This window comes from Wasmannia auropunctata, unplaced genomic scaffold (genome assembly GCF_000956235.1).
Source record: "Wasmannia auropunctata unplaced genomic scaffold, wasmannia.A_1.0 LD336052.1, whole genome shotgun sequence".
NCBI classification, from domain to species: Eukaryota; Metazoa; Arthropoda; class Insecta; order Hymenoptera; family Formicidae; genus Wasmannia; species Wasmannia auropunctata.
In genome coordinates, this window is record NW_012026838.1 from 897,245 (window position 1) to 911,467 (window position 14,223).

The 14,223-nt window shown below is 50.9% G+C and overlaps 1 protein-coding gene across 1 annotated transcript in view; it reads left to right on the forward strand.

The window, feature by feature from the left end:
- Positions 1 to 14,034, forward strand: part of LOC105451407 (protein neuralized) — a 24,048-nt gene extending 10,014 nt beyond the window's left edge. The window contains exons 2-4 of the mRNA XM_011691830.1: positions 10,993 to 11,159; positions 11,836 to 12,404; positions 12,848 to 14,034. Coding sequence (XP_011690132.1) covers positions 10,993 to 11,159; positions 11,836 to 12,404; positions 12,848 to 14,000 — 1,889 coding nt within the window. The 3' untranslated portion in view covers positions 14,001 to 14,034. The remainder of the gene's footprint in view (positions 1 to 10,992; positions 11,160 to 11,835; positions 12,405 to 12,847) is intronic.
- Positions 14,035 to 14,223: the final 189 nt, after the last annotated feature.

The window sequence follows — 14,223 nt, forward strand, 5'->3', positions numbered from 1 at the left end:
CGCTCAGAGATGTGTATAAGAGACAGTATATATAAAGCGCGTGCTGAGCTTTGCATATCGCTATCAACCCCCTGACAACGGCCAGTCTGGCTGTGTCGGGGGCCGGGATCGATAGAGCTTCTATTGCGATATCACGCGCAAACCCCATGGGCGAGTATGGTGGCGACAGTGGTCGGGATGGTGGGGGTACTCTGCGTCGCGGAGCCACCCCCACATTCCCATGGAAATCCTATATAAAAAAAGGAGGCGCGCAACGCGTAGTCCATTCAACCCCCCGTCGATTCGCGCAGCCAGACTTCGCAGCCTTCATACTTTTCCACACACCTCGGCGCTCTTATTAATTTTACTTACTCTGAATTGAATGCTTTTTTCATCGTCTCGCCAATTTCGTTTATTATTATTATTATTATTATTATTATTATTATTGCCGAACTATTGATTGACGCCGATAAATGCGATCACAGAGTAAATAGTGATTAATATTTCGGGTGCACATATGTAATCCTGTAGTAGTTTGACACGCTGTTCGAGTCACCCCTAATCGAGAGTAACAACTCCCTACGTAGCCGATCAAGTATGCTAATGTCCCGTGAAAATCGCCGAACCATGACGCTCCATTCGGGAATACGCGCTGATCCTTCGTTCGTCCGTCCGTCTCTTCTCACCGCGCAAGCTCGCTCCTGCTGCTCCTTCTTTTCCTCCTCCTCCTCCTCCTCCTCCTCCCCTCTCTTAGGCTGTTTTCCTATATAAAAATAAATAGGTCGCTACAGTTCCCTCCTCGCTCTGTTAACGAGCGACATGCATGCATATACGCATAAGACCAGATACGGCTTCTCAGGATCATCGATCGGTTTTCAGGACCTATAACCGGAGGGTGCCGGAATGCCCAGAAGCTTAGGGTCCTTTTGTGTTTTCCCCTCTCTCCGGTCTTTTTTCAGATCTCGTCCTTTGGCTGACGAAAGAGGGAGGGGGAGGGGAAAGGGGAGAGCTACGCCAATGCCGGTGCTGACTGGCTGGCTTTCGTCGGGCCAGGTGGTGCGCAACCGTTGCTACGGCATGCATCCCCAAAGCCGTGTGTTCCGCTCCTGCGAGCAGCTGCAGCTGCGACATATACAGCGACGCCTGTGCGCGCGCGTTGCGTGTCGTTTTTCAACCATTTGAGGGTCGGACTCGTGTATATTAACGCTTGAGAAACTTATATCCACTATTTTGGTATCATCAGAGATGCGCGTTTTCGCGACGTTCCTTGCGCCGACGGCTTAATAGCCCCTTAAAAGTCTATATTTATAGTTGGTCAATATTGCGTTTTATGTTACTCTTTAATAATCTTTAATTACTCGTAATTGCGTAGGAGAATGGAATGCGGATGCAAAGCAATCACGGCAGAAAGAGAGAGAGAGAAAAGGAGGAATTTAATTACTGTTTTGATTTTAAAAATAATTTCTGCAATAGGCTACTGTTTACTATGTTTACAAGTTGATTATCAAAGTACTTACAGACTGACCCCCACTCAACCATCATTATCAGTTTTTTTTGTTATTTGGGTTAATCCGTAAGTTTAACATCGACCCGGCATTTAAAGCTTTTTATCATTGCACGCTACGCCTTTCGCTTAATATCGGCAGATAAGACGCCGCGCCTTATCGCCGGCATCCGCAAGGTGAGATCCTCCAGATATATCCGCCTTTCCGTTCGAATGCCCGGCTGCCCATGCACAGCTTGCCGAAGTGTATGTGTACGCGCATACGCCCGTGTATTGACGGATCACACACAGACACACATAATGACAGCGGGGAGTTGGTCGGGGCAGCAACCAACGCAGAGCAGATGGGGAGTTTGCTTCTGCAAGCCAGTCGTTGTAGCGGCGTGGCTCAGGCTGCCCGCCTTTTCCCGGCAACTCCCGGCTTGTAAATCCACTCGTGTTTTCCTTTCACCATTCTCTCTTCCTCTCGCCATTCGTCGTTTTTCTTCCGATCCGGAAAATCGGGAGGGTGAGATCCGGAAGACAATGTGAGAGAGAGCGCGCGCGCGTGCCACCTTCCCACCCCTCGCCATCTTCCTTCAATCCCCCTCCCCCCCTTTCGCCCTTCAATCCCTCGGTCACCCTTCGCCGAATCTGGAACGGCGTTGATGAAGATCCTACGTTGAGGATCGATCGATCGCCTTCTTAACCTGAGTGAGTACTCGCCGATTCTCTTTGTCTCAAGCTCTCGCGCTATAAGTGAATTCTAACGTTTTCGTTGCACTTTTGCTACTCAAGAATCGCGAACAAAGGGTTCAATCACGGGGAAACCTATATACGTTTGCTCGACATAGATCATTTTGTTTTTTTATTTTGCCGTTTCATTCTGTATTTGAAACAATTTTCTTATAATTTTCAATAAAAAGTTCAAAATTGTCGTCAACAATTAGTGCGCCTGCTCCAGATCCTCTCCTGTTTTGCCACTGATATCGGAACTTTCTCGAAGAAAAATCCGCACTTTTCGTATTGCAAGCTTCTTCCACGTGAAAACATTCGTGATCCATTCCTGAAGAAATCTGTCTGCCCATTGTTTTGCATTCTAAGATCGGAGATGTCTTTGTCCTGCTCTAAGATCGAGATGTCTTTGTCTTGTCAACGTCCGAGACGACCATTGACAGTCAATAGGGCCACCAGAGTGGCACGATTGCGCCTGTCGGCACACGTTGTTGGTGAGTACAAAAACGCATTCGTTCTCCTTCACGTCTCTCTGCCTCTCTTTCTCCCTCTCTCTCTCCCCGAACCCTCCGAAATAATCTCTCCCTCTGAACTCCCCTACTAAAAATCAGCTGCTTCCACATCATTGAAACGCCTTACACATATGCCGAATCTGGAAAGTTTCCATTTTGTTACTTAATAAATATTTCAAATCACTGATCGAATCGACGACATTTAAAACACAGATATTATTTTTTGACATTTTTCCAGGGAAATTAAATGTAATCAAAACAAGTGTTTTCTCATAAAAATGCAACGCGACGTTAACTTAAGAGAATAATTTACACGATCGCGAAGAAATATCAATTGTGATCCAATTTGTGCGAAAGTATAATCAACTATATATCTTATTTGCAATTAACGACATATTCATGACGTGGCCACACATGTCGCGAATGAGTCATTTTCCCTGGTTAGTCGTTCGTAATTCTTCGAAAGGTTTACATCTTACGTCAACACCGGTTATCTGACCATAGCGTTTCTCCGGTCTGTTCGCTCGAGCGAACGCTTCTCTAGCCGGTTTGTTGTGCTCGAAATTAGCGCGCAGGGCACGACTCCAGTTAGCGGCGAGCGCGCGGCGACACGCGTTTCTTTGTCGTACGAGGAAGCGGAATTTCATTAACGCGCGTCTTCGTGAGTCATCGCGGCGCGACGATGTTGCGGACCGTTTGCGGACCCGATGATACAATCGGCGATTCGGTTTCCTCACTCTCTTTCTCCCGCGTCCGCCGTATATTAGCGACATGGCGCAAGAAACCTAATTTCAACTTCGCTTAGGATCGTAACTGGGTCGACGTACGATACCATCGACAACGGCAACGGCCGCGTCTTCGAGACGTTGCACCGCTGCCGTTCCTTTTATCCAGCGAGATTCCATCAGCGCGTTAATTTCGCGCGTGCGCGCGCGGGTACGCCCAAAACCGTTATGCACAATTGCACCGCGCGATACCATATACTCCCGCGGACTTTCTATCTAATTAAAAGCGAGCACGCCGTACGTAGGCAACGGCCGCGGCTCTAACGCAACCCTGAAATTATCCGGCGCACTTGTTTCTCTATTTTCGTTGCTCGCATCGCGCTCATCTCGACGTTTTCCCTCATCGCTCGACCGCCCGCGTCTTGCCTCGCTTATAAATCGCCGCGATAATTCGCCGCGCTACGTTGAATTCGATCTAAACTGGTGATCTCGTTAATTCCCCGAATTAAATTATCGAATACGTTGGATTGGACGCTAAAGATTCTATTGGATCCAATTTTATACTTATAAGATATTGCGGTTTAGATTGATGTTAATACTTGCTACTTATTTGTTGCCTATAATTTAAATTGACCGAATGAATTCCAGAAGTTGCGTCATTGCTCGTCGATCGCTAGATTAAGAGATTGCGATTCGAATCCCCGCGATCGCCCACGTAAAACAGCTCGAGTGTGTCTGAAACCGTTAATCCCGCAACCGCACGGGGACGCGACGCGGGAGAACCGGCCCGGTCTCCGCCGCGCGTTTTCCCTTTCTCTATTATACACCCCCGCGTGTAAGTCGCTCGCGGCGATCCCGCACGTGCGAAGCGCGGCAGATGCGGCGCAACGACTCCCCCTCCGGGTTCTGTGGGGTAAATGAAGGGAGTGTATCTTGTGGCCACCCTCTCTCGTTTAACTTCGTTAATCCGATTGTTCGTAGATGGGCCGTGGTGGCCGCGTTAAAAGCGCCCGCGATGGGAATATACACTTGTCGTCGTGGGGTTTCGTTACACCCCACAGAGTCTAAGAAGCTTAAAATATTTCCGATCGCGTTTGCGCACCAAAATGGCTTTGATCCCCGTGATCGCGAGATCACTCGCTGTCACAAAATTCGTTAATAACGCCGTGAATGAAAGGACGCGTGACTCACGCACGCTTCGCCGTCGTTCCCCGGCTGAGTAGCCGAGGATTAATAAGTACCAGGAACACGTTGGATTGGACGCGAGGATTAATAGTACTAGGAAGGTCCGAGCGTTCACCGTGGACGTTCGCAGGTCGCCGAAAAGCGGGTCACCGGAGGCTACGGTCGAGGGAAAACGGAGAGCATCTCCCGGATAAAGATCTCGGGCGTTCTTTCATCAAGCGTGTATCAAACTACGCTTGCATAACAGCGTGCGCGCTCCTTCCTCGGAGGCTGATCTTTATTTCGTCCGTGGCGCGGGCCCAGATAGGTCGCTTATATGAGACACGTACTTCCGCCGTGTTTTTTTTTTTATTACCGAAGGTAGGCAGACAAATGGCAGGCAGCGGGATCTCGCGCGTGTAATTGTGAGAGAATCTTGTACGACCATCGATCCGATGATTCTGACGCGCGCTAGAACGCTATATTGTGTGCAGCTACGTCAAACTAATCGCGCGAACATATACGGCGTAATGTCATCGCGCGTAATTCCTATCGCGATCTATACATGATAGGCTCCCTTATCTTTATCGTCCCGCGGAGCGAATCGCCGGCGCGATCGCGATAAGGGGCAAGGGGGGGACTCTCGGAGAATCGGGTTCGACGACCCTCGCCGCTCCGTTACCTATCCGCTCCTAATCACGATTTCAAATCGCGTGTGGATGGTAGCTTAATGTACTGATTGTTTACCGCGTGCTGCATCACGCGCACGCGATGTGTGCTCTCCCGTAATTACGTTAACCATTGCGCGCCATCCGAGGAGCTACCTTCTCCGCGTGGTGGACGGCTACTTTTCTATCTCGCTCGTCCTCCCCGCGTGTTTTCCCTACCTCCTTCTCCCTCGCGGCCGTAGCCGACGATCTCTCGTTTGCGCCTCCAGGCCGTGTATGTGTGTGTGTGTACGCGTTATTATTATTTCAGCATGACGAGATACTCGCACACATTGCCATCTTACGTAATGCACGTGATGGAGGGCAAAACAGAAAGAATAGCGAATAGAGAGAAAGAGAGAGAGAGAGAAAATTGGAAAGAGGGAAGAAGAGGGGAAACTGGTCTGGGTAGGGGAAAGGACGCGGTGCTCCTTCGTGGGGAAAGAGAGAGGGAGATCGCCTCCTAGGAGACTAGGTAGCTCGGCAAAGATCACGGCACCGGGCGTGGGAACAAGGCCCCTCCTGCTACGAAGGTCTAGCAAGAGAGTACACGCGCGCGCGGAGAAAATTACCACGCGGCTTCCTCCGCGTGCTGCTTAACAGTACCTCGAGTGCCTTATCGGAGCGGCCCGCAACTCCTCGCTCGAACTCGTCCTTAAGATAGGCAACAGGCGCACGGCGCACGCGATCCCGGCGTGCCGCAGCCTGTTGCGCGCGTCTCCACTTTCCTTCCTTCCTTCCTTCCATTCTTTTTTTTCCTCTCTTCCGCACCGATTCTCTCGAGGTCGCGTGGATGGTGCCGAAGACATCTGCCTCTTAACATGTCAATCCGACGTCAATCTGGACGTCAGACGAAAAGCGAGGATATCCTTGAAATTACTAATTATATTTTATTAATACTCGATATCGATTGTATTTTATTGCATTTTAGTAAATGTTATCGTAAATCGATGGTGTAGGTCTGCGAAAGGAGATGTTAAAAGACCGTCACGCGCTTCGTCGATCTTCTTGTTCTTGTTTATTCGACGCTAAACCCGAGGAATCGTTGTTTTACGCCACGGTTCGTCGAACCTGAGCGAAGCCGAGGCACGCCAAGATGTGTCGATTATGGCGGCTTATCGGACTTACACGGCCCGTTCGCGTTCTTTCCTACCGCGGCTGATAGTAACCAGATGCAGAAATAGATTTGAATTGTGGTGAATGAACTGAAGAGCCACAAGGGAGGGTGGGAGGGAGAGAGGGACGAAGCTCGGTCAAGGCTTCGTTTATTTACATCATGCAAAGTGCATCGCGTTCACATCGCCGTGGGTCGACCTCGCGCATGTTCGCGAAGGCGCGCGTGTTCTGTTCTAGCGCGCCGATTACTTTCACCTCGATACGCAGGTAAATTGGAATTATTTCGATAGCGCCGGCGAGCGCATCGTGAAAGTTCTTAAATGTCACAGACTTTACTGGAGTAAAGCTGTAATGTGTGTATATATATATATGTTATATATATAAAACGTGCAAGGGAAATAAATTTAAAATAGAAATGACGCAAGTTGTGCCGGTAGCAAGAACAAAGTAAAGGGGAAAACTCGATCAAGCGGAAATAATCGGGCTGAAGTATAATTTAATCCTTCATTTCCAAACCCACGGGCTTCCGTTCTTTCGGCCGAAGGAAGGATCGCGAGAGGTTTCCATCGGCCACCGACGTTGTGTCACATTTGCAGATGCGCGGCCTTTTCTAAACCGCGCGGTTATCTTGTTTCCAATTTTCTCTCTTACCCGATCGCGGAACATCTGCTATTTCGCTGCCGGCAGTCGGGCCAGGAACGAGATTTTAATTAAGCTCGGTCCCGGGACGCCAGCATCTCGGCGACTCATCGCGACGCGCCAAGATTCACCGGAGAGTCTTGCAGTCTACGAGGTGCACTTCCGCGCAAATGTGTGCCACGGGTTTCCCACGAGATGCGCCGGCGAATGTCGGCATAGGCGCGGGCATAGACCAATTACTATTGAGGGGAGGGGGGGAGGAGAACGAGAGAAAGAGAGAGAGATTCTCTCGTTGACTCGCGCGATTTGCGTAGAGAGAGACGACCGATCGCCCGGCGCTCGGTCGCCCCCGGAGGAAAAAAGGAAGACGCGCGCGCGCGCGTCGCATTTAATGACTGTCACGGCGGTTGAATCGGCGATTACTCAGCGAATATTCGTATAACTGTTCAGGCGGTACGTTGTATTTCGCGGCCGCGATTGATCCCCGCCACTGAAAGGAGTCCGCGCTCCTCAATCCTCCGGACGCCGTTGACCTTTCAACATGGAGAAATTCGCGAAAACACGAGTACAACGGAAGAGCTGATCCCTTCCGAACGTATAAATTTATTACGGGAGAGGACGCAGCCTCTCCGCGGAATTCTCTAAAAATTATCTGCAAGAGAGAAGGAGAAGATATTCGGACGAAATATCGTGAATAGAGGAATCTCATCTTGTAATGGGCTAAAATAATTGGCCACCTCGCGATGATGGGCTGCGCAAGTTTCAGCTGTCCCCGCTAAACGTCTCGTCTGCGGCGGGATCGCGGCGGTGGTGAATAAGCGGCCCGTCGCGAGGGGTAAATGGAGTCACGGTTTGGTACGCCGAGGCCAACAAGAACTGGCGAGAGATGCAACGGTATACGTCATAACATTCCCACGGTGAATCGGCCGGGTGTTTTCTAACCGGCCGATTCACGGAGGTGCGTCGGCGATTCACGTTCTCGCCGCGACTAATCGTGACTGAACAACGAACAAGCGCTTCTCCAATCGGCGTAAATTGGACTTTCGTCGCGGGGATGCGCATCACCTGCTTTCCCCGCACATTTGAAAAATCGCGCGGTCCCACGGAAATCCACACGGACGTGTCTTTTCGCGGGACCGCGCGATTTTCCGCTCTATTCATTGCCCGATCTCGATCTCAGCGATTTACAATTTTGCAAATATTACGTTTGTCATGCTTAAATTGTGCCCTCGAATCGTAATGTCGATAGAAAGGTTGGTCGGAACTTTATAGCTTGTATAAAAAATGAATAGACATATATATTCGTTTCCTCTGTTGCGTAATTGAGTCTCAGAAACTGATTCGAGGCGTAAAATCGACCAGCGGAAACCGCCGTATGTATATAATGATAATTTTTAGACGAACAGCGCTTCATTATCACTTAAACTTATGTATTCCGACCCTTTTTTTTTATTAGCCTACGCGACAGCGTAATAAAAACGCGCTCGAGACCGGGACCGATCAACAGGATGATACGCGACTTCCAGGAACGAACTGTATCCGGTCAGTCCCGGATTTCGCAATGTTGCCTCACAGCGGACAACAGCTCCCTTCGGGTGACCGGCCGAAAATTACGCGAGAAAACAAGCGGAACGGGACGGTACGCGACTCCGAGTTGCGACGCGGCACGCAATCGTCTCGTTCGCGGTCGTTGCGTGACCTCGGCGCCTCGGCAACGACCCGGCGCGGCGCTCCCGTGAAATCCTGGAAACCTCGCGCGCATTTACTTTTTACATAATTGCACCGCGTAGTAACGGTCCCGTCGAGCGAGAGAGGGGAAAAAAGCGCGACTGTTCCGCCTTCCCCTCCCCTTTCGACAGCGAAGGGAGGGGGGAAATTAGAAATTACAATTAGCGCGAACGCGTTTCCTAATACGAGCGCCTTACCGGGAGCGTGAGAAACCGAACGGTTCACGATTTTTACCGGTACTGGTTTTTTTTTTCTTATACCTGCGCAAATCGCGTTTATTCAGTCGATCTCGACGACGACCGTTATCGTGATATTTCAATTCGTTAGCGGATACCAATTAATTGCCGTTAACATTGGTATCCGGCGTGTTTTTGTATCGCCTGTCGCCGCGATAATTTTCTAACAATAGACTGGATACTCCTGTGAGTAGATCGCGCGTAAGATCTTGCGAATATTTATGCAAATATTGTAGGAAAAAATAATAGACAATTTCAATGTTTTCTGGAGTGAAACATTTCTTCCGAGATCGATTAACACTGTGGATACATTTTTATCGAGTCACCGGTATTTCGGAGCGAACCGCATTGTTCCTCTTCCGCATTTTTATTTCTTTTACAGGGACAGAGGAAGCACCGCAAGTTTGCGAATGAAGTCGCCAAGGCGTAATCCAACTCCCCCCCTCCCCCGTATTATTGTAACGGCGGTTTCCGGACCGTCATCCGTTTTGCGGAGAAAGCGGATCGCCCGGTGTACCTCGATACTTGACGTCCGCTCTTGGGAGCCGCTTCCGGTGCGAAACGTGCGGTTTCCGGCGCACGTACAATATCGGCTACGCGCCTCTCGGCATATCGATACTCAGTAAGAACGAGGCTCTCGCGAGCGCCGGTCGACTCGGCGCGGCACTCCCGGTTTACTTTCAAATCGAGAACAAAGACTCGAGATTTTCTCAAAGATTTCTTCAAAAAATTCATTAAATTTGTCAATAAATATTAACGAGTGTTCTGTGGTATGTGTTATGTTAACTGTGGATGAGTGACCGGTCAAAGTGTTTGTAAAAAAAATTGTTATAAATCAGCGGCTAGTACCAAAAGCAACTACGATGTTTCCTTCTCAAAGATTTTCGCCCGAAATAGAAAAATTAGATGACTGATTATTTTGGGACTCTTCAAGGATCTCCTTCCCCTGCCCTTCTTCACGGTGGTATCAGCTGACACGATTTCCATCCTCAGCCCGAAAACGCCTTGGCGATATCCCCGCATTCCGGATAGGCGAGTCTGCATTATGAAATACCGGAGTGGAAACGCTCGATGGGCTCCGACGAGAGGTGCTTTTGCATTCGAGTTCCTCCGATCGAATTTCTCCCCTCTTTCCCTCGCGACGCGCTGAAGAGCGCTCCTTTGTTCATCGTCCGAAGTGGCTACCTTACCTCGAGTGAATTTCCCGGCCGCGCTAGAAACGTCGACGGCCTAGTTCTTCCGGTAAACGTTACATCGAGTCCTTCCCGATCGCGCCTCGAGAAAAAGAGAAATCCAACGACTTCGCAGCCAACGCCTACGCGCCTATGAAACAATCGGTCGAAAGATCGAGGCGATCCTTGAACGACGTTCATACGTTAGCTTTTGTATATCGAATAGAAAAAAAAGATGATCGTTCTCATAAATGTAAATCAAGTGTCGCATATTTCATTTCTGTATGAATTCTCGAATTCGTACCAGTATAGCCTGAAAAATTTGACATATCGAGAATTTGTATCCTTGTAACAGACTAAACATAAACATCAAGTGTCCTCTTTGAAAAAATATTAAGTATACCGGAATTGAACTTGAAGTAGATCTTTTTCTCAATTTCTCACATATTCGCCGCACCCTTCTGAGAACAGAGATTACTTATTCCTATTTATACAAGTTACGCAGATAAATATTTTATGTAATATATACGCATAAATAGGTATAAATAATATCTTTTTATATTTTATGCGTACATTACGTAAATAAGCATTATTTACGTAACGCACATAAATAAGTATAAATCATTTTTGCGCATTCTTTTTCTCACATTCGAATGATATTAATATCGAAACAACGCACTTGCGAAGCGAATTAAATGATTCGAAGTATACAATGTAATCTTCCGAGATTGAACGCGCAGATGATTGCAAATTGGACGCCGATGATTATATCGATGATTATCGTTTTCTGTTTCAGCGCCCCGATCCTCAAACGCGGGTACCAACAACCTGCCGCCGTTGACGTTTCACCACGTGCACGGTGACAATATCAGGCTGTGCAATGGCGGTACGATCGCCCGGAGGCACGAGAGTTTCTGCAAGGGTGTCACCTTTAGCGCCAGACCGGTGCGAGTAGGCGAGAAGGTGAGATCGCCGACGCGACGCGGCTTTTTAATAAATTTCACATAAATCCGATCGGCCGGCCGGCGCCCGCGTCGATTGTGGGAAACCGGCGGACTCTCGTTACGCTCGAGAAACCGCCGTTCGCATTCCTCGGAATATTAAAACGGACCGCCGCGTCGCCTGCACGGCCATGAGAGCGGCGGCCTTTTTACGTGGGTCGTCGTCGTTTTGCATATCGTCCAGGTTGGAGTTACGAGCCGCCCCTGGCGATGCCCGCGTCCAACGGACTTATCGCGTGTCTGCTTATAGTTATAGGTAGACGCGAGTAGATCATATGGCCGCGCTCAAAGATGCAAACAATTTTCAATAGAATCACTCGTGGTCTTCCGAGATCCGAGTCACGAATACGCGAAGGCCGGTCGCTGTGGGCGTCGCGCTGGATGTTCAAAGACTTTTAAAGCGTGTTTTCGGTTTCTGCGTGGCGGTTTCTAGGACTAGTCGTAAAATTATAATGACGCAATACACAGACGGGTGGGACGAACGAAATCGAGCGTAATTAATTTCCGAGGATGCCTCGAATAAAGCTCCATTTTAGGATCGCTCGAGCGGCGCCTCCGCTTCTTTCTCTTCTTTTCTCTTCCTCGTACAAAATCACGAGTTCCGTTCTACATGGTCGCTTTTCTGTAAAACTGCGCAGGTCTGCGTGAAGTTCCTGGAGATCTCCGACAACTGGAGCGGTGTCATCCGCTTCGGTTTTACCAGCAACGATCCGATCAATCTTCGTAGCGGTTTGCCGAGGTACGCGTGTCCAGATCTGACGAATAAGCCAGGCTACTGGGCTAAGGCGCTCGCCGAGAGGTTCGCGGAGAGGGATACCGTACTCTTTTACTACGTCACGTCGGCTGGCGACGTGCACTTTGGCGTCAATGGCGAGGAGAAGGGTCTCTTCTTCAGCGGCGTCGAGACCCGGGGCCCGCTCTGGGCGATCATCGACGTCTACGGCAACAGCACCGCGATCGAGTTCGTCGATCCGAATCGCCAGCACTTCAACAACATACGTAGGGGCGCCGAGCACAGCAACGAGGACAATGCGCAGCATAGCAGGCACTCGGCCATGGACGACGCCAGCAACGCCGGGCGGGACGTCGAAAGGATCATCGTGCCGTCTATGCAGAACATGTCGATTCATCACGAGCCTGACGTGGAGCTACCCGGTCTCAGGTTTCAACCCCCCGGCGTCATTTTCACGCCTCTGCCCTTCCACTCGTGAGTATATCGAGCGTGCTAGATTGTGTCCACTCGCGTTTCATCCGCATGATTCAGCTCTAGCGTTAATGCGTGTCGCGGAAAAGATTCTTGCACTCGTCGGTTTAAGTCGCGATTGAATTATCCGGAGAAAATTATCTGGATGCCAACTTGCGTCCGCGCTTTGAAACGCCTATACTTGCGCAATTACGCTTTCCGATTAAAGTCGTCTGATCAAATTAGCAAAGTTTCGCATTACTCGACGAGAGTAGTTTCTTCGAAAGAATAACGCGAGAAAGTTGAAAGTCATCGATTTACAATGGAGGCGCGCACTACAATTCGCTGCGCCGTTCAGCCACACAGAACTAATTCGCCGTCCACTTTTCACGGTTTCCCAAGACACCCGTCGTTAAGCGAGCGAGCGCCGCCGAGGCTAATCGCTTCCTCGTTTTCTTTCTCCGCAGCACTCGGGGTAGGAACATCCGCTTCAGCAACCAGCAATGCGTGGCGACTCGCACGGACACGGAGTTCTGTCACGGCTACGCGTTCACGAGTCGGTCGTTGCTGTTGGGCGAGCGATTGGTGGTGCAGATCCTGTCTACGGAACCGATGTACGTCGGTGCTCTGGCTCTCGGTCTGACTTCGTGCGATCCGTCGCGGCTCACGGCGGAAGATCTGCCGGATGACAGCGACCTGCTGTTAGATCGTCCCGAATACTGGGTGGTCTCCAAGGACGTGGCGTCGAGTCCGCAGCCAGGTGACGAGATCGCCTTCACGGTCACGCATTACGGCGAGGTGCAGATGAGCAAGAATGGCGGCCCACCCAACGTCGTCATGCATGTCGATCAGAGCCTCCAACTGTGGGCGTTCGTGGACGCCTACGGAAGCACTCAACGTGTCAGAATGTTGGCCAGCAGACCGACGTCGCCGCCCCGGCAACGTCAGAGCAATCCCTCGCCTGCCAACGCCGTTCAACAGCAACAGCAACAGCAGCAGCAGCAGCAACACTCGAATCACAGCAACGCCGCCACGGAATTGTCCAGATTCTCCGAGATGGTGCAGTTCAAGCCGGCGGTGGGCGGCGGCACGGTGCTGGTTGTGAACCTGCCGCCCCAGGCCGGTTACCCAACGCCACCGCCGCCAACGCCACAGCCAATTTACGCTTCTGCGACTCACAGGAATCCGCCAGCGCAGCCAGTGCATCTCTCGGCGGCGGCAGCGGCGGCGGCGGCGGCAGCAGCCGTGCCCGCGCCGGTCCCGCACCCCGGATCCTCTAGGCAATCCTCACCGCCGTTGACTGGAACGATGGCCAGCACCGGCTCATCGACGTATGTCGACCCGGTTACCTACCAGAGCCTGGACGGCACCCTGACATCGTCCCGCGCGACTTCGTCCCATCTGCAGCAGTGGAGTGAGAGCTTGCAGCCCACGCTGGCCGGCCAGCCGAGCGAGTGCTACATCTGCTACGAGCGCAGCATCGACAGCGTGCTCTACATGTGCGGCCACATGTGTATGTGCTATACCTGCGCGATCCAACAGTGGCGCGGCAAGGGCGGCGGTCACTGCCCGCTTTGCCGGGCGCCGATCCGCGACGTCATCCGCATCTATCGGTCCTGAACAGTTCGGAACCGACAGGGAGAGGAGGAGAGAGAGAGCGCGCGAACGTCTTCCTGGTTCCCAGCGCCGTCGTCGCCACCGCCACCGCCACCGCCACCGCGTCCATTACCGTGCTTCCGTCGTCTTGGTTTCCTTCCGCGTCGAATCCGCCGCGCTTCATCGCCGTCGCGCTTTTCGCCCGCCTCCACGACTACCGGAACGAATGAACAAACGAACGCAAAAT